The 24747-nt window shown below is 35.6% G+C and overlaps 1 protein-coding gene across 1 annotated transcript in view; it reads left to right on the plus strand.

Moving 5' to 3' along the window:
• The first annotated feature begins 1205 nt into the window (after positions 1-1205).
• LOC147382626 (reverse transcriptase-like protein) overlaps positions 1206-24747 on the plus strand; it is a 28734-nt gene continuing 5192 nt past the window's right edge. The window contains exons 1-9 of the mRNA XM_086428238.1: positions 1206-1350; positions 1463-1571; positions 1676-1739; positions 2949-3050; positions 3125-3189; positions 13327-13422; positions 13872-13951; positions 14042-14258; positions 17451-17506. Of these exons, the coding sequence (XP_086284364.1) occupies positions 1301-1350; positions 1463-1571; positions 1676-1739; positions 2949-3050; positions 3125-3189; positions 13327-13422; positions 13872-13951; positions 14042-14258; positions 17451-17506 (839 nt within the window). The 5' untranslated portion in view covers positions 1206-1300. The remainder of the gene's footprint in view (positions 1351-1462; positions 1572-1675; positions 1740-2948; positions 3051-3124; positions 3190-13326; positions 13423-13871; positions 13952-14041; positions 14259-17450; positions 17507-24747) is intronic.

The raw sequence follows: 24747 nt of genomic DNA on the forward strand, positions 1-24747 counted from the left end.
AATCACCCAAGGGCCCCTTCTTCATAAGGGTGCCCTCAATGATTTGAACCGATATCAAAAGCCCCTCACACTTGAGGGCACACATCGATTTTCTTTCATTTTCGTCTTCTTTTTATTTTAAAAAATCGAATCCGAGGTTACCACATTACGTGGGTGGAGTAGGGTGCCTAACACCTTCCCTACTCCATAAATGGACCCCTTTACCTTTGAATCAAAGGTTAGACCATGCACCTTATCCTACGAGAGTCATAAAAAAAGTCAAAATGACATGTTTTTCAAAAATACAACTTCGGGTGACCATTCATACCCATTTCCAAAAATGAATGGTGGCGACTCCAAAACACCCCAAAGTGGAGGGATGTTTTAAAATATTGAAAATCCCGTGTCCACAGGCATTTTCTCCAATTGCCTGTAAAGAAAATCATAATTGCACCTCTAAATCCTGTCGATTTTGTAGTGAGAGGCTTTTTCTCCAACTTCTTGTAAAGAAAACCCTAATTGTGCCTCTAAATCCTGTCGATTTTGTAGTGATTTAGGAATCATTATAGTCTAAATTATGTTTCTTAGATATTTTGAACCCTCTAGCAAAGTCGAATTTTAAATTTTTTTGTTTCTTTATAAATTTCCCCATTTGCATTACATAAATATTGTTTTTTTCCCACAAGATTAGTAACGAATGCATTATCAAAGTCATTTCACGAATTGGATTCAGATCTAAGTTCAATAAAGGTTTTGAGTCATTTTTTGGGTTTGGGTTACCAGGTTGAGATCCATTGAACACGGGAATACTTGTAATTGGAAATGATTTTTTTTAGAACCATTTTTCATCTTCGTCTTTTGCTTGATGATTCTTATCTTCTTAAAACCTAAAGAAGAGAAGATTTTTGGAATGATGGATCAGGTAGAAAAAAATTAAGAATTATCTACAATTCATTGAAAATAATGTTCCATAGATTGAAAATAATTTACTAGAAAAGCTTTACGGTTTGAAGATGACCTAGTTTCAAAGAAAAAACAAGGGTTTTATTTTGGGGTAAAGGTAGAAGACGACAATATTTACGCCATTTTATATTAGTATCTGAGGCAAAACCTAGGTCAAGGGGTATTTTATCAATTTTGAAAACGAAGGGATATCTCTAATATTGACCAAAACGTGGATGGCCATGTCCAAATCACACGTTTTAAAATCATGACTATAGGCCGATATTTGAACCATTCTTGTCATTTTTGGCGCGCGCGGGCGTCTGTGAGTGTGTGTGTGTGTGTGTGTGTGTGTGTGAGAGAGAGAGAGAGAGAGAGTATGGAGAACTCCCATTCCTCTGAAAGGGTCGATATCGAGACTATCCGCAGGTTTGATTATTACTTTGAATCTCAGCAGTTATTAGTTTACACTCAGTTCTTATTTTCTTCAATTTTCTCCATTTTTACTTATTACATATATATTTTTTAAAATTTTGTTCAGCCGAAGAAGGGAACTGTCAGAAATTCTTAGTAGTTGTAACGATTTCACTGAATTATCATCCTCTTCTGAATCCGTGAAGATATTTAAAGATTTCTTTCTCGATCTTGAAGTAAGCTCTGCATTTCTATTAATCAATCTATTGTTAAATGACGGTCTAACAATTCAATTATGTCGTTTCTCCACCACTCTGAATTCCTTTACAATTGTTTTCAGAGCAAAATCAAACAAATTACGTCGGAGTCTTCGGATTTCAGCTCTTTAGGGCTTGACGATTTGGGTAAACTTTCTCTTTCTTGACCAGTTATTATCTTATTTGAGTTAGGTTATAACATTTTGAACTAAGATTTTGAAACTTTCGACATTTTTTTTTTCCCCATTTTGATTCGGATAGTTCTCGAAATTTGTGACTGTTCTATACATTTTTTAAAGAAACATTGGAAACTTATTTCAATTTCATATGCACTAAAAATTGATGTCAAAACTGAGATTAAATCATGTATTGTAATCAAGGGTATACACGATAAAAAAGCGAACAATCACCAAGTACAAATTTTAAGACAATATTATAGGTGACATCATCTTTAAAATGGTGTTTGAAAGCATCATCTTTATTATTTCACCATAACTTCTTCATAAGTTTCTCCAGTCTATTAAACCTTAAAATATACCAGAAGATTCGAAAGGGTGGTCTTGATTAACACAACCTTTCTCCCATTTTGAGAGATAATTTGACCTTCTGGGCATAAAATTAAATTGGTTCTCTTATATCCATTGTTTTTGTTTATATCTTTATTTTATCATTCTTTTCCATGGTTTCATAGCTTGGCACATAACACATTTTCTCCATTCTTCTGTCATTTTCATAGTTAAATAATTTAACTACTTAGGAAAGTCTAATATTTTCCTAGCATTTCCACATTTCTATTGAATTACCATCTTGTCCCAAGGCTCAACTTCTCTTCATCTTTGCTAAATCTGCTTTCATTGTTTGTAGAATTAAGGTATAGAAGATGAAAGCAGATTTTTTTTTTTCATCTTTATCTATCTAGAGAAAAAATCTGCTTTCCTCTTTGATACCTTAATTCTACAAAAGTATGGGCCATTTATAGGGAAATGGTCTTCTACTGTATCCTGTGCTCTATATGTTGGGGCTAGTACTAAGAAAGTTACAATGGGGATCAATCTCACCATTGTATTTATAAACTTCTGGTCCTATGCCATCAAGGAGTAAGAGAATTGGGTCCTGCACCTAAAAAAGTTGCTATATTCCATTGCTATGTTGCAATCACCAAATTTGAGGGTGCAAACTTTCATAGCGACAAAATTTTAATTTGAAATCTGGATTCATTTATTGTTTGGGGTGTTATTCTAATCTGTATATTATATAAATCCAAAAAAGAAGTATTTGAACACATAACCACACTTAACATTAAACCCCTGTTTTTATTATTTCACTCTATCTAAGTTTGTCAATGTATTGATGTAGATGCCTACGTAGAACATGCAAAGGAGGAGCTTAACTTGGTTGAGGCTGAAAACTTGAGGACTTCTAATGAAATTGAGGTCCATACAAGAACCTATATAGAAGGTGATTAGTCATGATGATGCTGGCAATTTCCATGTATGTACTTTTTGTGATACTTGGTCTCTTAAATTTTGCAGACGCTACTCGATTGGAGAGCAATCTTGAAGGGTTGAATTATTCATTGCAATCCATCTCTTCACAGGTTAGTATTTCATTTTTTTCAATCTTTTAGAGTATTTTTTTTCCTCCAAAATTTGGGGCATGAGATGAATACAATGAGGGGGAACTTTGAGGCCCTATTTGGTATGCCATAAAATTGTAAAATGTAAAACTTTGCATTTATAACCTTTTGCATTTGCGGGCTTTTACTATGTTTTACGGTTCATGTGCTTGGTATCCCCTTGAAATCAACGTAAAGTTAACGACTGCTTGGTTGGGAAGAAAAATGCAAACTCCATAAACTTTTTTTTTCTTCTTTATCTTAAAAAGATACAATTTACAATCTAATCACTTCTTTAAATATATTTTTCTACTAACTTATTTTATTTTTTATAAAATTTGCAACTTCTCAAATCTTGATCAATTAACTCTTCTAATAAAAAATTTAAAATCCAAAAACTTACTATAGTACCAAAGGTGATTTTGGAACGGAATCTAGACTAAATCTCTTTGCCAATGGAGATTGAACTTGCTGGTTTTCAGATGATCCTGCAGACTAGATTTTCGTTCTTGTTTGATCCATTCAATAGCGCTTTCGTCCAAACTTTTTGTGAGCATCTTCTAGGGCTTGGTAGAGAGCTAGAGCGAGCAAGCAAGAGAGGTAGAGTACCTCTATTGTGATCGATGGTGAGTGACCTTATGCTGTGGATTCAGGCGGCTGTTAGAGAAGGGTAGAAAGTCTTGATGATTGAAGTTGTAAAGTTTTTCAGGACTTTTTGATCTGCAAAAGAATCCAATCTTTAATTGTGTTTTTTGCTATGTTTTATTGCTTTTTACGGGTGCGTGAAATGCAAAACACCGTGATTTGTTGCTATTCCGTTAAATCACTGTGTTTTGTGGTCTGACTTTAAATTACCTCCTTAGTACAATGTGTCGTTCGTGGTTGGGATGTAGACTATTAGAATGCAACTTTCATGTGTCCCACCTAAGAGAGGTCAAAAGGCTGTGTGTTGAATACTGTCAACCATTCAATTTTATCTTGTATCTTAGGATGGTGAAAAATATTTTAGTAACTTCAACAAAAAAGTCTTATTTGACGGTTAAAAATCATCTTCTCATACTGATTTTGGACTAGAAAATCTATAAGGTGGGGGCCATCTAGTGATCATGATACATGTTGAAATGTTGTTCTCTAGAACGGAAATTTTGTCTAAGTACTCAAACTCGAAGACGTTCCCATACCATATCTTATCAAATACTCTCGAGGAGCTATTTCATTGCTTAATAAATATTGGTGGCCTGCATTCTTTGATAGGGATTACCGCATTCTTAGAATCCATTGATGGTTTTATACAATGTCTAAGAATGTAAGTTCAAATTGAAAACTAATTGATGTATTCTTGAGTTTGGCTAGGCAATTGTTGTTGTAGGAGATCGTTTACGCTCTACGAGGGAGCATGATGACTTGGTGCCAACTAGGGGTGTACAAAATACCCATTTACCCGCCCGAAACCTAGTCTGAAACCGATCCTTAAAATACCCGATACCCGTACTCGATACCCATTACTTGTCAAATATTTAGATTTTTAAGTTAAACATATTTAGAAACGTTTCATATAATTTGCATATACTCTATTTTTTATAAATTTTTCTAATGTAGTAAGATTTATATATTTATAAATTTGAATTTTAGTTTAGATTTAAACTTTAAACTTAAACTAACCTATATAAATAAATCATATTTTAATATATGTTTGAACCCGTTCCCGTAAAATATCCGAAAAATCGGGTTTGGGTAGGGTACGGGTATACCCTCTTGATCTCTACTCGTACTCGAAAATTAATGGGTCGGTTCCAGTTTCATGTATACCCGACCTGTACCTGAAAAATCGGGTCGGGCTTGGTTTTAGGTACCCGAATGTACACCCCTAGGTTTCCAAGTGGTTGTTTGGTTGATCGTTGGAAAATTCTTATCTACTTTAGTAACAATTTAGGCTTTATGAGGGGCGTGAGGACTTGGTGGTCACTTGAGTTTCTAAATGGTTGTCTTGTTATAACTCGGTTACCTATGATCCACTTTAGGCCTTGGTATTTGTTGGTGAATCTGTGGCAGAGGAAACTCCATAAAAGGGTAAATGATCATTTATACCGTAAACTGGGGAAAGAGGGTTTGTGCATTTCTCTTTTACAAAAAATTCTCCTTGTCACCTTTCATGGATGAGTTGATTGTGCAAGCAACTCCCATTTACTTTAATTTGGTCCATTTGGAAAGAGCAGAATGATCATATTTTAACTACAAGGAGGGCTTCTTGGAGTATGTGGTTTTATCGATAAAGGCCTTATTGCATATGTGGTTCTCAATCTCAGGTGACTTAAGGGATTCCTCCTCAATGACTTTGTATTCAGATGGAAGGATTTGGTTAAAAGGTTCACCTTATTAGTTTACTTTCAGTTTGAGGCTTTGTGAGGTTCTCTTACTGGTGTCCCCTTGTTAGATCTTTTTTTCCCCCTTCTTTATTCCTCCATTTTATTAATTTATTATTTATTCCTTTTTCTCAATGAAAAACAATGAGAAATTAAGGCAATGAATTTATTTAGGGAGAGGTTCTTATGCAAGTTTTCCGTAGTCACTTGTTGTGTGCAACAACATAATAGAATGGTTAAATTAAAATATTAGAGATTGAATAGTTGGCTAGGAATCAAGGATAATATTACTGACTCAACTAGGATTTTTTCCTTTCCATTAGAATCTTCAATTTAAACTTGGAGATTTGTTTGATCCTAGATTGTCATCCTCTTCCTTTCTTGTCGCATTTTTTCGATATGTTTTTTGTTGCCTTTAACCCATCTTTTCCCTCATTTTCTCATTCATCATCCTCAACTCATCAGCTTCACTCACTTCTCCATAGTGACAAATTGAGGAACACTGTGATTATCATTGAAATGTGTTATGTTTAGCTATATGTCTTTATGTTATGTTTCTAGGTTTTTCCTTGTAAGGGCATTTATGTCCATTCACTCTGATTATTATAAATACTATGCCAAGCCTCATTGGGACTTGACTTGTCTTCTTTTACAATTCTTCTTGGTATCAGAGCCCTAGAGGATCCATCGACAGCCCCTCCTTGGCTTTTCCTCTTCGGTTTTGGGATCTTGAAGCATCAACTCCACCCACCTTTCTTCTCTTCGCTTCTCTCATCACTTTTTTTTAGACCTAGAGACTAGACCAACCTAACAGGAGTTTTGTTAGGGTCTCCCCTTCGGGGATTTTTTTCTTTTTTTTTTCTCCTTGGTTGAGACCTCCTCATTGCACAATGCGATAGGGATGCAATAGAGGGTTTTTTTTCATCCTCGACAAACCTAGGTGGCTGCGATGGGCTGGGCTGTGCGATAGTGCTGCCAGCTATTTTTGTGAGGTAGGTTTGTGGTCTGTGATAGGGCTAAGGTGTGCGACAGCAGTGGTGGTTGCTTTGGATGTGCTTGAGGTGTGTGTCAGCAGCGGTGGCTACGTTGGATGTGATTGATTGTGTTTGCGATAGGGATGAGGTGTGGGTGCTGTTTTTGCAATAGGGATGGGGTGGCTAATGTTTGCGACATGGCTGGGATGTGCAACAACAAGATTGATTGCTGGTTTCTGCTTCTAATAGGCTACTCATTGCCCCTCCTTGATCTCGCACCTTGAATTGCTGCCTTGCTGGTTTCTACTTCTATTGGGGCCATTTCTTTTTTCTTTTATCTTACCCATTGGTTTGGGACTACGATAGACCTCCCTTGAAACCAAAGTCTCAAGTTTTTGCCTCTTTCCTCTCTTTTCTCCATTTTTCTGTTTACCTCTTGATGCATCAGACCTTCTCAGCTGATTTTCTTCTATCCTTTGCACCATCTATTGGTTTTCACACCCTAAGTGTTCGTTAATTTGATCCTCCATTTGTTTTTTGCTCGTCTTATTTTTCTTTTTTATCCACTTGTGTTTGTGAGATATGACATTGAATCAAGAGAATAATGACTCTATCTTTATTCTAGGGAGAAATTCCTTAGTCCAACATATTACTAGTGCCCTATTGGATGGTCAAAACTTTCAGTCATGGTCTCGGTCTGTGAGATTCTATTTGGGCAGTAGAGGTAAATTTGGTTGGCTTTTGGGCACTGTTAACAAGCCAACTACCACTGATTATAAGTTTGACCAATGGGTGATTGATAATTGTACTATTCTTGGATGCTTATTTAATTTCATGGAGCAGCATATCTATACTATGTTCATGTGCTATGAGACTCTTATCTTTGTGGTTAACTTTCACTCAGACATATGTGCATGCTAGGAATGATTCAAGGATTTATGAGCTCTATCGAGACATTTCCCAAGCTACTTAGGGGACTCAAAGTCTAGTTGATTATTTTGGATTTCTTGTCTCGATGGGAGGAGTTTTCTCATTATGAGTATGATTGAGCTCTCTCTGCTGAAGCTGCCGAGTATGTGGTTAAGAGGATTGTTGGACATCATACATACTAGTTTCTCATAGGCTTATGTCCCGAGTTTGAGGCATTGGGGACTCAGATTTTTAACATTTCTCCTTTGCTTTCCTTATTTGAGATTTTTGCTACTATTGACAGTGATGAGTGTTGTCGTCATGTAGTCCTGTCTCAAAATTAGGCTCCTTCTATTCTTTTTGCTCCAACAACAAATTAGATGGCTCTATTAGCCAATTTAGGTTTTTTTGACTCTCGTGCTCCTGGATCTGGAGTCATGGCCGGGGTTGGGGCAGTGGTTTTATTTGTATTCATTGTGGGAAGATTGGTCATGAGAAGGTCCGATGCTTTTAGTTCTATCCCCATTTGCGATCTATAGTCACTCTTCCTTTGGGGCACTCTGTTCCCCGTGCTGCTGCTGTGGATTCCTCCCCAGTTCCTACCCCCCTACTCCCTCGGGCACCATTGATCTACAGTTGCTTCAAACCCAGATTGCCACTATTGTATGTGATCAGATCCATGTTCATACTCGATCATCTTCGACTGTGGCCTCAATTACTATGCCTTCAGGTACATCCTCTGCATTTCATGTCATCTAGTCGGGTTTTGAGCCCCTGACATGGTTAATTGATTCTGGTGCCTCTGATCACATGACCAGTGAGTTTAGCAATTTTACTTTTACTCATAGGGAGGTTCGCCTTGTTGATGGGTTCCTTAAACCTGTACATAGCAAGGGAACCATCCCTTTATCTTCTGGTGTCTTCCTTGATTTCGTGCTTCATGTTCTTCACTTATCTCTTAACCTTTTATCTGTGAATAGTATTACCAAATCTCTAAATTGTTCAGTAACCTTTTTTCCTATTCACTATATCTTTCAGGACCTGATTTCGATGAGGATTTTTTGAAAGGGGTTTGAGCGGAATGGGCTATAACTGTTTGGACCTCCGTAGACTGCTACTCCGATTCCTGTGCTTCCTTCCTTTGGGTGTCATATTTTTTCTTTTCAGTCTTTAGATTTGTGGCATGCTCGCTTAGGACATGTTAATTTTCAGCATTTATATTCTTTATTTCCTACTTTAAAAAATTCTTGTAATGGACATAAGTTTCAATGTTCTGTGTGTGAGCTTTCTAAACACACACGTACTTCTTATATTTCTCATATGCATCGGTTTAATACAATATTTGATTTGGTTCATTCTGATGTGTGGAGGCCTTCTCTTGTTACTGTTTTTACTGGTCATTAGTGTTATGTTACATTTATAGATGGTTATTCTCATTGTATTTGAGTGTATTTGATGAAGTCTCGTTCTGAAGTACTTCCTACTTTGCTTAATTTTCTTAAAATGATTTAGACACAATACAACATCATTGTCAAATCTCTTTGGTTTGATAGTGGAAGGGAATATATTTCTGATGGGATTTGTTCTCACCTTCATAAGCATAATATGCTCCACTAGTTGACTTGTCCCTACACTCCTGAGCAGAACGGGGTGGCGAAATGCAAAAATCGCCATCTTATGAACATTGTCCGTTCTCTTCTTCATGGAATGCATGTTCCTAAGTTATATTGGAATATGACAGTCCTCACAGCGACTTTTCTTCTTAATTGTGTTTTGAGTCCCACCTTAGGGGGACAAGTGTCTCTCTATGTTTTTCTTCCTGATATCACCATATTTCCTATTAAACCAGAGTTTTTGGGTGCACTTGTTTTGTTCAGGACAGGACCCCTCATTATTCGAAATTAGATGATAAAGCTATTCGGTATGTTTTCTTGGGTTACTCCTCTATGTCAAAGGGGTATTGATGTTATGATCTCGTTTCTCATGGTGTCATACATTTTCTTAATGTCACTTTTTTTGAAAATGTTCCTTACTTTTGTACCACATCTTTTTTGTAGGATTATTTTCTTTTATAGGATCCTTCTCCTATAGTGCTGCATTTTTCGGTCTTTTCTCCATTTTTGTTTACTCTTGTCGCTCTCTTACCTTGCCAATCTCCTCTTTGGACTCATGTATATTCTCTCATATCCCTACTCCTATCCCTTTTGTTTTTGACTCTTACTTACCTATTGCATTTCGCTTAAGTGGGTGTGTTACTAATCATCTTATTACATAGTTTGTTTCCTATTAGGGATTCTCTTTTTCTTCTCAGGCCTACCTTGCCGCCACTGATTCTATTCGAATTTTCTGATCTGTTTCAAAGGTTTTACGAGATCCTTAGTGGACTATAGCCATGACTGCTGAGATAGATGCTTTGTAGGAGAATCATACTTAAGAGGTTGTTTTCCTTTCTCTTTGGGGAGCGGACTATTAGTTGTAAATGAGTTTTCACTGTCAAATATCTCGAGAATGGCACTGTTGATTGATACAAAACCTGTTTAGTAGTTAAGGGATTTATGCAAACTCCAGGGACTTTGGTGCTACATTTGCCTTTGTAGCTAAACTTTCTCTTGTTTTCCTCTTTATCTCTTTAGCTGCGTGTCATTCATATCCTCTTCACCAGCTCGATGTGAAGAATGCCTTTCTAAATGGTGATCTAATTGAGGTTATCTATATGAACCCCTCTATTGGGTTTTGTCTTCAGGGGGAGTATTTTAGGAAAGTATGTCGCCTTCTCAACTTTCTAGATGGCTTGAAGCAGTCTCTGCTAGCCTAGTTTCAACGTTTTTCTGAGTTTATTTTATTTATGAAGTTTTTTAGATGTCATTCCAATCCTACATGTTTTGTTCGTCGAGATTTGGATGGTCGTTGCACTATTGTTCTGGTTTATCTAGATGATATTATCCTGACTGAAAATGATGCCTAGTGGATTAACAGGGTAAAGATGATATTGGGATGTGCTTTTGAGGTTAAGTACTTGGGTCCTCTTAAGTACTTCTTGGAGATAGAAGTGGCTCGTTTTCGTCGTGGTATTTCGTTATTCCAATGCAAATACACATTGGATCTTCTTCAAGACATTGGTATGCTTGGTTGTTGTCCTACTTCCCCTCTTATGAATCAGAATCATTTTCATGCCGAATTTGACGAACTATTATTTGATCCCTTTTCTTATCAGAGACTCGTAGGCCGCCTGATTTATCTGACTAACAATAGATCATATTTGACTTTTGCAGTTAGTGTGGTCAGTCAATTCATGCATGCTCCACGCATTTCTCACCTTGATGTTATTTATCGTATTCTTCGTTATTTGAATTCATGTCTAGGTCTTGACCTTTTTTATTCATCCACAGTTCAATCTCATTTGTCTTGCTTCACTGATGCTGATTATGTTGGTTTTATTACCGATAGGAGATTTACTTCTGGTTTTTGTACTTTCCATGGTGATAACCTGATCTCATGGAAAAGTAAGAAACAAAGTGTGGTTTCTCGTTCTTCTGCTGAAGTTGAGTATCGAGCTATGGCCCTTGGCACATGTGAGCTTATTTGACTTCGATCTTTGCTGACGGAGTTGGGATTTCCCGTTTTTGATTCCTTCACACTGTTTTTCGACAACAAGTTTGCTATTATGCTTGTTTCTGAGTTTGTCCTTCATGAGAAAACCAAACATATATAGGTTGATGTTCACTTTCTCAAGGAGAAAGTTCGATTTGATGCTCTTTAGACAATATTCATATCTTCTTCAGATCAGCTTGTCGACATGCTTACGAAGTCTGTTGGTCCTTCTGTTACTAACTCTCATCTTGTCAAGCTGGGCTTAGTTGATATATTTGCACCCACTTGAGGGAGAGTATTGGAATATGTTATGTTTAGCTTTATGTCTTTATGTTATATTTTCAGGTTTTTCCCTATAAGGGCATTTATGTCCATTCACTCTGATTGTTATAAATACTTTGCCAAGCCCTCATTGGGACTTGACTTGTCTTCTTTTACAATTCTTCTACTATTTCTTTGTTGTATCCTTGTACACTGTGCTTCTCCAAGTTTTCCCTTAGGTGTATTTCTAGCTGTTTTTGTGTGGATAAGATTCTTCTAGATGACAAGTTAGTCAATGAAAATAAAAACTTGAGTAACTTTTATGTGAATTGCAATGTTTGGAATCTATTTATTGTTTCTTCATTGCCTATTGCTAAGGAAGTGTGAAACACTTTATCTGTTTAGTTTTTTTGGGATTGTGCCTAGGGGTGTAGGGACTCAGGAGTATAGATGACGTATTTTTGATTGGCCATCTAATATTTCTCTTCCAAAGAATATGTTATTTGGTGGATGCTTTCCTTTGCTATTTATTGTGGTTTACGAAAGAGATAAATAGGCATATCTTGTATGGGATTGAAGAAGAATTTATGAGCTTATTTTATATCAAAACTCTCCAGTTTAAGTGGTCACCAATATTTGGGTTCTATTGCCAACCATATCTTATATTGAGTAGTCATCTAATTTTGATATGTATTCTTTTTCCCTGATAAATAAAAATACTACCATTTGTTTGTTGAGTTGGGCATGATGTCTATTCCTTCATATTAGTAGCTCTCCATCATTGAAAGCCCATCCCGAGGACTATGGTCGGTTGCCATTTGACCATCTTTAACATTTACTCACTCCAAACAATTTTTTTCTTTATCACCCGACCAAATTGAGTATGGAGACCCCATCGTAATCTTAGCTATACTCTTTTGGTCTCCTAGCCAGGTTGGAATAACCAATCGAATATGCTGGGTAAACTGCGGATTATGGGAAAATTCAGCTTATTACCGAAGTTTAAGGTTGAATCACTTATAATGTGTGATGTTAAATGTGTTGAGCTTGGAATCCCTAGCAAGGCGGAATCTCCCCAACCTGAAGCAATGGCTTTTCAATCACGGGTGGGAAGTCTTCCTTTTCCAAGTTTGGCTCACCTGCCAAATCAAGGTATGAGCTTGGTGTGGATTCCCCCTTTCTGTGGCATCAGAGAATCTACCTTTTTACCTGCCAATGCCTTAGCTATTATAAATGGCTAGCCATTTAGTTTTCTTGTAATCGTATTTGAGGTTTCTTACCATTTTGCCTTGTCCATATGGAAACAAGACATTGGTCTCCAAACATTAATAATTTGAAATTGTCTCAGATTGGTTCTGTTGAGACAATCTTGGTTTTTCTCTTGACTGGCCAATGGCTTGAAATTAGATTCTAAACCTAGGTTGTAATTAGTGTATTGCCTCAAAGGCTCCCTTGGCATTCTTTTGGGGTTTTCCCTTTTAGTATGAATGCTAATAAAAAAAATATAATTTCCTATTTCATGAATGTTAAGATAGATGTTGGTAACTTTTGTTGTCATGTATTCATGCACGACCCTGCATATATATCAAGTCAGAAATGTGATCTTCGCCACTAGATTGCTGAGTGAGTACTAAATGGCACTCTTCTCTTGAGAGAATACTTGGGAGCTAATCATAGTGGCTATGTATTTGGTTTTGGTTACAGTTCCACAAGAACTGTTTCATTAGCCTATAACAATTAACAACACCTCATATAAACACCGACACACACAAAGAAAAACAATCTCCACACTATGTATAGAACTACTACTATTCCAACACAAGAATTCATTTTTTAGCATCTCCACACTATGTATAGAACTACTACAATTTGTACATTTGCAATACGATAAATTTGCCTTGTTTAACTCTTTTTCTTGGTTAAGCCTTTTCATTATTTTACTATATTCTAGGATATTTTAGAGTTCATTAACAAAATACATTTTGAGTCCCTGTTAACTGTCTTTGATACTCGCCTTGTAGGGTCTGGATAAGTTAGAAATGGATGCAAGTGTCGAAGGCTTCATATCCACAGAAAACCAAGGAAGTTCATATGCGCACCAAGACTACAACTTTGAGGTCCAATTTTTTCAATCGTAATTTCCTTAATATACATGTGATGTTTGCTTCCTTTGAATGTTGACAATGATGAATTTGGAATATATAACATGGAATTTAACATTTACCTCATTCTCTTGAAATACTGAATCAAAATTTTAGAATACATGAACATGGAAGTTGGAACTTAACATTTTTGTAGTTCTCTTGAAACTTTATAATAGCAGTATGAAGTTTTGTACATGTTTCTTCATTTGTCATAATGGTAAGGTACTTATAGTTTATGGACCTTCTCATCATTGATTGGGGTGTTTGTGTTAATCTTCAACCTTTTAAGAATGTTGTACCCAATCTTGTTTTGTTTTGGTTCTACACGGATTTCACTTTATTTGGATTGTTTCTTTGAGATATTGGTTTATGGTATGTAGACCATTTGTAAGATTGTAATCATGTTATTCTATACTTTTCAGCTTTTGGAGCTTGATCATGAGATTGAGAAGAACAAAGTTGCTTTGAGCTCTTTACATGATCTTGATTATACTTTCAAAAGGTTTCTCCTGTTTAAGATTTTATATTCATATATTCTCTGTTCTTTTCCCCCGGTTTTACTATGACACTTACATTTTTATCATGTATTTAGGATTGAATCTGTTGGAAAGATTGAGGATACATTGATGGGTCTAAAAGTCATTGAATTTGAAGGAAATTGTATTAAGTTGTCACTGAAGACATACGTACCAACTTTGGAAGGTTTATTGTGTCAACAGAAGATGGAATATGCCACAGATCCATTTGCAGTTGATCATGAGTTGTTTATAGAACTTATGGATGGAACTATGGAGCTAAAGAATGCTGAGGTATTTGTTATGAAAATACTTAAAATTATAAATTATGCATCTACTATTTATCTTGTATACCATGATTCTCATGATAAATTGTGCATTAACTATTTATCTTGTATACCATGATTCTCATGTGTAATGCATTTGTTAGGTCTTGTTTTAGTGTTGTTTTTGTTGGGCTTCTCTGGGAGGACCCTTGTGAGATCCTCTCACTCCCCTCCTCTGGTTATTTAGCCATTGCCATTTTGGAATACATTGACCTTTCATTGATAAAAAAAACCAGTGCCTAATGCTTGAAATATAAAAAATAAGAGAACAATATTATCATGGAAAATATGTAGTGCTTTTACAATACTGTGTTACTGTTCTAACCAACTCATCCAATCTCATCCGCGAACCTTGATTTTTGAGTGAAATTTAATGTACGATGAAAATAACTAATTGATTAAGTTGTCTGTATTATCTGATCATGTATGAAGGATTACACATTGATCCTTGATACCTATATTCAATCAATGGCTAAAATCCTCACTTTTGGCATTAAAGAAAAGCACTAGCTCAAGAATTTCCTCAATCAGTGCATATATTATGCTTTTTATGAACCCTGTAATCCTATGTAACCATCGATTATGCTAGCATACATCTAAAGCAACCTAACCCTAACTTGTTCTCTAGATAATAATTTACAACATTTGCTTTTGCTTTTATTCAATATTCGCTTTCCTCGCTCCTTGCTTCCTTTAGCGCTTGCCTAGAAGGGTAATGCGCCTCATTTCACTTACCTCACACTCGAAAATAAACCTACACAACCGCTTTAGGAATATTGAATTGCACTCCACAAAAGAAAGCTAGACCACTTTCCAAGAACAAAGCAACCCTCTTTTTCCTCCATTACAACACTTACTCGAGGAATTGTGATTATGACTTCCTAAGGGTCATTTATTCGAGCCAAAACCTTCAGGCACCTACTGGAATATTAGCCAATACAACTCCATTAAGCAATCCACTTTTTGCAAGCACAACCAAAGAGAAACCTAAAGCTACTACTGGATGGTCTAGCAATACAAGTGCCCAACTTACTTTTAAGGGCCCTCACTGTTGAGACTTTTTCTTGTGTTTGCCCAGAAAGATTAGAAAACAAACGACAGGTTCATTAAGCCACTGCAAAATGTATAGGTCTATGGAGCATGCTGGTCCACCTCTTATCGATGATTTCCCACTTTCCTAGCATTTAACTTCGGCCACAAATATCGAATGCAACTCCAAAAACGTAAGTGTACCTTTTGACCCCCAAATGACCTTTAGTAGCTTTGTGAACACTTACAAAATTTGCAAGAAAATTTAAAAAGTTTTAGGTTGCATATATTAGAAAAGAGAAATCAATTTTATTATCCTTTTGCTTTTTAATTGAATTTGAATTCTTGTGTTTTGTTAAGAAAAGATGCCTTCTAACAATTTCCCTTTGTTGGGAGAATTTGACTTTGTCAAGTTGAACTTGCCTTGTGAGGTTCTTGATTTGCTCAATTTTTCTTTTTTTGTTTATTTTCTCTTTCAGGTTAGATCCTATTGCTTAACAAACCATATAGTTTGCACCTCTCACCTTTGATACTATGCCCTGAATACTATACATGGGCATAATGATTTTTGTCAAAGTGGAAAATTCCATTAACTTTTTTAGAGTGTTAATCATTCATATTATCCTTATGCATTTAACCATTAGAACTTGATGAAGGCGTTTACCTGTAATCAATTGCTATGAACTTTTCTTGACATTAATCTTTAGAAAGTTTGGAACCTTGTTTGGCCACAATGTTTGACATAGGTGTTTTCATCATGAGTCGCAACCCAAGAGGAGGTGCTCACGTTTGGAAGCCTCATCTCCCATGTTTCTTGTTGTTTGTCGAGAAACATCGAGGTGGATTAGGCTTGCAAATGTGGCATGCCTACTACTTGTGAGGTTGGCACAAACAAGTAGTAGTGGACACTTCCCAAAGGATTCCAAGTGCCATTGGGTTTCGAAATGTCCCATGAAACTTGTCAAACTCTTTATACGTATTGTACGGGAACCTAGCTCTTAGGGGCCTTCTTCTCAACACGTAGGTGCTACAAATCTCAATGTGTGGTGTGGGAGTATTGGATTTACTAAAATGGGATGTTATGTTCTTCTGTGGATTCGGGAGAAAAATGAGTTTCCATGCATTATTAGGCCAAGTGAGGCAAATTGATAGATTTTATGACAGTTGTTGGATTAAAAGTTTTACTATTTGGGATGAGTAAATCCCAAGAACACATGCTAACAAGATGAGTGACCGATGTTCAAAGTACTGTACCCTCTTGGAATGTATCGATCAAGACATATCGATTTGTGAACATTTTGAGATGATAGAGGCTGAGAATCAAATGTTTCTTTCAGTATTTTAATTTGTATTGTGATATATGGGCCGAAACATACTGAAAAGACTTGCACCGATTGAAACACAAAAAAAATGTAAAAAGGGAAGCAATGACATCAATTCCTACTTCTTTTCCCTACTTCTTCTTCTCCCCATGGCTTCACCCCCTTTCTCTTCTTGTCCTCGGCCTTATCTTGAAGATTTCTTTTTAAGGGTGATTTGGACAAGCCCCTCCATGTTTTGATTAATATTGGAGATACACCTGTATTTAATAAATTTTTGGTAAATTTTCAGAATGTTTAATAACTTTTCTGTAATATTCTAGTATTGTTTTGGTTTATACACATTATTTACCACCTTGTATAGTGGTGCTTCGACCAAAACATTGAAACGAAACAAGATTTTAAAGCATGGATGTGGCAGTTGCCTAGTATTAGGAAGGGGTTTTCATCCTAAATGGTCTTGGGATGACTCATATAATGTAACTAAAAATAAATTAGTAGAAAATTACGTATTTATAAGAAGAACAGATGCCAAAGAGGGACATATCTGTAAATGACTATGGAAAAGTGGCTTTTTGTTGACAAGCATTATTGTATTCTATATACCCATTTTCCTTATCATGTATATGGGCTGTGACCATGGATTAGTGTTTTTAGGTTGTCTTCTTTTGTCAATGTAATATTTGATTGTCATTAGAATGTGATAATGTGTTGGTGTATCCTATTTAAATGAATCAGATTTTTGGCTTCCCCATATTAATCCAATATTTGTATTTCTTGGTGGTTATTCAATGCACTCTTTGACACTTCAGATTTTCCCACATGACATATTCATAGGAGAGATTATTGATGCTGCAAAGGCTTTAAGGTATGTGTCTCTAGTAATTTCTTTTCCACTCCTAACCCTAATTTATTGGTTGTAATATTCTGTTTGCGTAAAACTTAAAACCAATAATCCATTATAAATTGATGTATATCTACATTTTCTGTTTCTCAATACCAGCGTGAAACTAAGATTGATCTTGCTTCTCAGGTTAAATTGTTCTATTGTTAGTTTAGTTCGCAAGTAAATGTTTGTTGTTGGAATAAATAGATTACATTTATATGATGTAGGGTATTATATGAATAATGAGGGTGATCAGGGAGATATTTGTAATTTTGAAAGTTTTATAACTAAAGAGTGTGAAGGGTTGTATGAAACCTTAATCATGTTTTCTTCTAAAGTAATCTTCTTCCTCTTCCTCTTCCTCTCTAACTTACTACTTTGGTCAAGTTTGGACCACTCAATTCCAATCTTTTTCACAATATACATATTTTAAACTACAGTCAATTGAATGCTACATTCCTTTCCTTGTTACTGAGATACTACGGAAAAATTCGCAGTAAGTGTTTAAACTTTTCTATACACTAAAATCTGATGTTGTCTGTTGGGAATGCAGAAGTATTTCTTGTGCCAAGACTGTGGTATCTCATTCCCGTGTTATTCTGCTCTAGATCTCCACATCACTTTTAAGGGAAAATCTTGGTTTTGCCCATCAAATTACTCCCCCCTTAACGTATAGTCTTCATAAAAAGTTGCTGCTTGAAACCTTCAAACAACTACCATCTAGAACCCAAATATCTATTAGGTCTGTTTCTCACGGGCTTAGCATGCAACCTGAGATTTCGCTATTTCAGCAAGTTTGTAGAAACTTGAATCGTCTAGAAAGGCCCGGATTGTGTATCTTGTTGTACCTAGTAGGGATTGAGGGTTTGTTGATAGTTTTTAGGGGAATTCTAAATGTATAGTCTGGATATTTTGTAGGAAGGTTCTAGTGTGTAAAGTGTGGTAGTGTATTCTAAAGTGTTCTTATAATATTGGATCGATGCCATGTGGTTTGATCCAAGCCATCCGTTACACCTCCCTTTACCTAATTGCCTATATAAAGTGGTGGGTGCTTCATTTGTACATAATTAAAGTTTCGAACAGGGCTAACACAAAGGTGTGTGCAATGTCTTGAGTGTGTGCCCAATTGAATTGGGGAACTCCTAGTACACTTTAGAGTAAGGATGACTTAAGCTAAATCAAGGTGGTTAGCTTGAGTGTCACATGAGCCCTATGATGAGGGGATTAGCATTAGTGTGGAAGTTGCTTGGGAGCAACGTTATTGGAGGTTGACAATGCACGAATAGTGTTAATCCAAGGAATGGTGTTTTTTGTGGGTTCAAGTCCAGCTTACCCATCAACAAAATACAAGGAGGGGTGATGCTATCCCTAAGAGAAGGCACAACAAGTCTTGTGAGAGGAGAAGAGACCAAGCAAGGGGGCTTAATATAGATGCAACTTTGGAGGGTAGGGTTGAGGTGATGGAGGCACACATGAGCAAGGTGGAGCTAACCTTTGCCAATTGGGAAGAAAGAAGGGATGAGTTGATGGTTAGGCAACATGAGTTTAGTGATGCCATCAAAGACATGGAGGCTGATGTGAGGTACATTGCGGATCTGTTTCAAGTGGGATTAGGGATGGAGATGCTTCCTGAAGCTTATGTGAGGAGATGGCTCAAATGGTTGAGGGTTTGGTAACCCAATTAGAAGAGGTTAAGACCAAAATGGTGGTCTTGGAACGGGCAGTGCCGATGGGTTGGCAACAGGGGACGTTGCACTTTCACAAGTAAGGGTCCCAAAACCCAAGCCATATGGAGATGCTCAAAATTTCCAAGAGTTTTAGAACTCCCATCTCAAGTGGATAATTATTTCAAACCTTTTGGCTTGAGAATGAAGAGGAACAATTGTATGCGGCAATCATGTATTTCACGGATTATGCAATGTTGTGGTGGTGATGGAGGTCTATTAGCATCACGTGAGAAGAGCTGGAAGGTGCGCTTATGGGGCAATTTTTTTTCTATGTAATATGGATTACCTAGCAAGGAAGAACTTAACAAGATTAAGGCACATTGGATCAATTTGAGAGTGTGTAAAACAATTCACTACCTTGCAACTCTATGTCACAGACATGAGCATAAAGGATGAGTTATTCTTCATAGATTGGTTTCGACAATGGGTGGCATAGCTCACAAGAGATACATAGAAGAGGAACAAAAAAGCATCAACCATCATGGTGGTTGAATACCTACTTGATCAAGGCAATACGGGTGAATCTTTGAAGAAGACCATGGTTGTTTCAGGACCAGATGAGACCAAAGGTTAGGGGAGCCCACAAGGCCTACATTGTTGGGTTTGTTGAGCCTATTGACACCGAGACACATGTCCGTGTTCAAGTTACATAGCATGAGACTAATTATACAAATTAATGTAACGACTTCATTGGAAATCCAAAACTAATGAACCTACTTTGAGGCAGATCATATCTAGTTTCAAAAGGATTTATGTAAAGCTAAGAAGTCAATAGGGTCTGTTCTTTACAGAAGCCAGCTTCAGCTCTAGAAGCTGGCTTCTAGAAGAAGAAGAAGCAGAAGCCCGGAGCTTGAAAAGCCATATCCAGCATAAGCTTGTTCGTTACATAAGCACAGAAGCCAAAAAAGCATGTTCGTTTGACAACTTTTTATTACTGGATTATGATAAAATGACCAAAATACCTTTAATGTTGATAATGCACCCAGAATGCATAAAAAATTATCAGAACACCTTAATAAATATATAATTACACTAAATACATATATAAATATAATAAATTTATATTAAAAAATTATAAAAATAATTATTTTTAATTTAAATAAATTTATAAAGTTTTTAATTCTATCGAAATTTTGGCAGCATCTTCTTTTAAAAATGGACATATGAAATTTTCCTGATAAAAAAAATACCTGCATAATGCACCGCATGATACATAATCTATCATCTACGCAATATCTAATACACATTAACATTAAAAAAAATACATAATACGTACATCAATATGTTTTAAGTCATTATAGTTCATCATTTTTTTAAGAGAAATGTTACTATTAACATTATAATAAAAAATGATCAGAATGTCTTAATAAGTATATAATTACACTAAATATATATATATATTATAAAATTAATTATTTTACTTTAACAAAATTTGTAAATTTTATAATTCTATCGAAATTTCGACAGCATCTCCTCTTAAAAATGGACATATGAGATTTTCCTGAAAAAGAAAATACCTGCATAATACATAATCCAATATCCACATAACATCTCATGCACATTAGCATTCCATACAAAATCCAACCTCCACATAACATCTCATACACATTAAAATTCCATACACAATCCAACCTCCACATAACATCCCATACACATTCCAACATCCACATAACATCCCATACACAAATCACATTTTATTAAATAAAAAGTATTATAATGTCATACAAAAAGAGAAATATAATTTTCATTAAGAACAAATCTAAAATAAATCAAAGCTCTTAAGCTCTATTATGAACAACATATAATGCATTAGTTATTCCAGTCCTTGTCCTCTCCATGGTAACACGAGATCGACGATCTACAGGCTCACCATTATTATCATGTTCAGGTGTACCCCCTTCATCTTCCACAATTTGTTCTTCTTTGAAACGTAAGAATTTTTTATCTGCAATTGCATGCTTTCTTATGAAGTTATGGAGTGTCATGCAAGCCAATGTAATATCTCGTTGTGTTTCGAATTTGTAACGTGACATTTGCTTCAAAATTGGCTATTTTGCTTTTAAAACTCCAAAACATCGTTCTATGACATTCCTAAGTGAAGAATGCATATAATTAAAGAATTCTTTATCTGTTCTTGACCTCGACTCTCTTGTAAAATCTTGTAAATGATATGTTACACCCCGATAAGGTGCAAGGTAGCCTTCCATCAATGGATATCCAGAGTCGATCAAATAATATTTGCCTTGAAAAAAGAAAATAACATATTAAGAACGAAGATGTGGAAAATGCATTTTACTATTGTATTTTATCTTAACTTTAAAATAACTAACCTGGAGGAGGATGTGGAAATTGTAACAATGACTTCGTAATAGTGTCGAGGAACACGCGAGAATCATTAGCTGATCCCTCCCATCCAGCTACATGTGTAAATGTCATATCAAAAGCACAAGTAGCCATAACATAATATTTTGTGTTATGTCTTTGTGTCCTCGAAATCTATTCTGATGCATTAACAGGATATGTGCACTAATGTGTGTCCCATCAATCGCCTCAACACAGTCCTTATATTTACATATTTCAAATATAAATAACGATATTTGACGTTATTAGAAATAATGGTAAATAAATGAAAATCATTAAGAAAATACCTTGAAATATGACCAATATCTTTCATTGGTTCGTATATGCATCGAGACTTCGTTGAGATTAGGAGGAACGATCAAAAGTTTTGAAATTTCAATTAAGCCTCTTAGAACTATATGAAAATATTTGTTAATTGTATCTAATAAATGTCTAAAACTGGCCCTCAGTACCTTATGTCTTTCATTGTGACCCACGGTATAAACAAACATTGCAACTTGTTCTTGAACCGAGATCTTATTTTCATCTTTTAACAAACCCCTTCCTTCTAATATGTCACACAAATTTAGGAAAACATGTCGTTCCATCTTAAATAAATCATTGCATGTGTTACTCTCTTCATTAATGATATGACGCACATAATCTGCTCAAGTATAAATAGAACTCCTATGTGGTTCCCTATAGATAAAAGTGTCAGCGTATTGTTGTATTGCAACAATGGCACCTGTTACCAAAATATCTAACGATAGATCATCATCTACGGTATTCATGTCATGAACTTCATCGTTACTAGACATATCATCGTGCGTGGAAATATCTTCATCGGAATCCATAAGTCTGTATAAATACACAATTACAAATTATATAAATCCAAACCATAACACTCAACTAACATAGATAACACAATAGACATGTTTAACATTCACTACATAACGGGCATACTACCAAATCCACAAAACATAAAAAATAGACATTGTCAATAACATACCACCATAGTCATAACCATCAATGAAAGATGGCAAAAAACATATATATCAAAAATTACACAAATACTACTTAGAAGGATTAATTCAAGCATCCTCCATCTCACCATCCAACCACCCAATACGGAGTTCATTGGTTCGCAACATGCACCAAATTTGCCTGTACTTCTTCATACTAAATAATTTCAGTGCAAACCGATAACGATCACTATTAGGGATGATCTCTGTTGTTGCATCCAACAGATCAATACACTCCCTAATGCTACCAGGTTGTGTAGGTGGTGCACTACTCACACTCGTCCTCGACGAAACTGCTTCAATCAAACGATCAATTTGTTGTCCCAACATAATTGTATTCATCATTTTTTGTAGTTTGGAATGAGAATGGAAATCTCCAGATTTCTTGTGATGGGGCAGTAAATGTAGGGATACCATCACCATCAACATCAGTATTAGGAGAAATATCAACATGTGGCTGAGGACCTAATGGTTGGGACTCTGGTGGTTGCGTTTCTTGAACAAATGCAAGATCATCATCATCACCACCACCACCATCATCATCATGAAGCTCATGCTCTCCAACTCTAGATGACCCAATGGATGGATGTGCACCAGGATTAGAAGAGCTCACGACATACTCTCCAGTAGCATAGGTCCTTCCAAATAGTATGTCCAACTCTTCAACATGTTCCAGTCCCTTATAACGCCATTGTGCATCAATTTTATTTTTCTATAAAATAAATAAATTTCTTTAATGGGTTTGAATAGGTAAACGTGGCTTTCCTATTTGATAAACTAATCGAAAATTACCTCTAACCAAGAGTTCCACCAGTCATCGTTCGTTAATACCTTATTGTTAACAGCGTCGTAACCCACACCACTACATGCTTTTAACTTAATTCATCTAACCTACATAGCTTTACTTTTATCTCAATGATTCTTATGTTGTTTCTTAGTGTAACCGATCCCTGTTGTTGTCTGGAATTGCTTCATTAGAGATGAATACCCCGATACATTCAGTGAAGTACCAGGTCTTTTCCCCTTCTTAACCAATTCCACACAGATATCAACCCAAATCTTATGAAGATAGGGTGTCCATCGTGCAGAATCAATTTTTGACTCTGTCTCTTTTGGTTCTGTTACTTTTTGTCTCGGCATCTGACAACTTAAATATTCATTTAAAAATAAATAATGAATAAGGAATAATCAATAAATTTATAAAGCAAATAATTATATAAATTTGCATTTATCTATATAAATTTTGCATGTGAGGTGAATTTAAATAAAACTTACCTCATTAATTGATAGAATATCCAATACACATGATAGAACATAGCTAAAACAGTAATCTCGACTAATTTCAATCATTAATTGATTGACACATTGACTATGAACTATCCCACAACTTTATATTTGTGAAGCTTGCCCCTTATTTTTTTTTTTCACATTTTGCTTGTATTATACACTTGAACTTTATTACAAATTAAATACATGATTATGATCATATATAATCACAAAGGTGCAATGCCTATTTATAAAGAGAAACTAGACTGATGATTTCTAATCATTTAATTGAAGAATCACAAATAAAATATCTAAATCTAATGAGTAGAAATCGTAATTAAAATTGATAAATTCTAACAACCATAAATAACTGAGTGCGAGTAAATAATTTGGTCCAAAATTATAGGATTCTTCTAGCTACTTCGAATGTGGGGGCTTTAAAAGAAAAGAGCTTAGAGCTAGTGGATACAATGAAAAGGAGAAAAATTAACCTAACTTGCTAACCATAAATAGTCCCCACGAACTCCAAGTTAGATTATGAGAAACCATATCCAATACACAAGATGACATAGATGAACTAATTCAAAGAAGTCCTAACAAAAAGAGGATATTCATAGGAAGAAACTTATATGAAAACACAAGGAGAAAGGTAGATAACATGATAAGGTAACACAAAATATTGCTTTAGAGAAATAAATTATATGAACAATCTACTAACTACAGTTAATTCATAAAAAATAAATGGCCTTTCATCCAGTGGGCTTATTTCTTTTGCAAATGTATGAATATACATTATAGTTGAAACTAATGGTGACAATATACATTTTTTTGACTGATTATTTCCACTTGGTTAATGTAATATTATCAC

Source organism: Akebia trifoliata, chromosome 16 (genome assembly GCF_017979445.1).
Source record: "Akebia trifoliata isolate Shusen 1 chromosome 16, ASM1797944v1, whole genome shotgun sequence".
Classification (NCBI taxonomy): Eukaryota; Viridiplantae; Streptophyta; class Magnoliopsida; order Ranunculales; family Lardizabalaceae; genus Akebia; species Akebia trifoliata.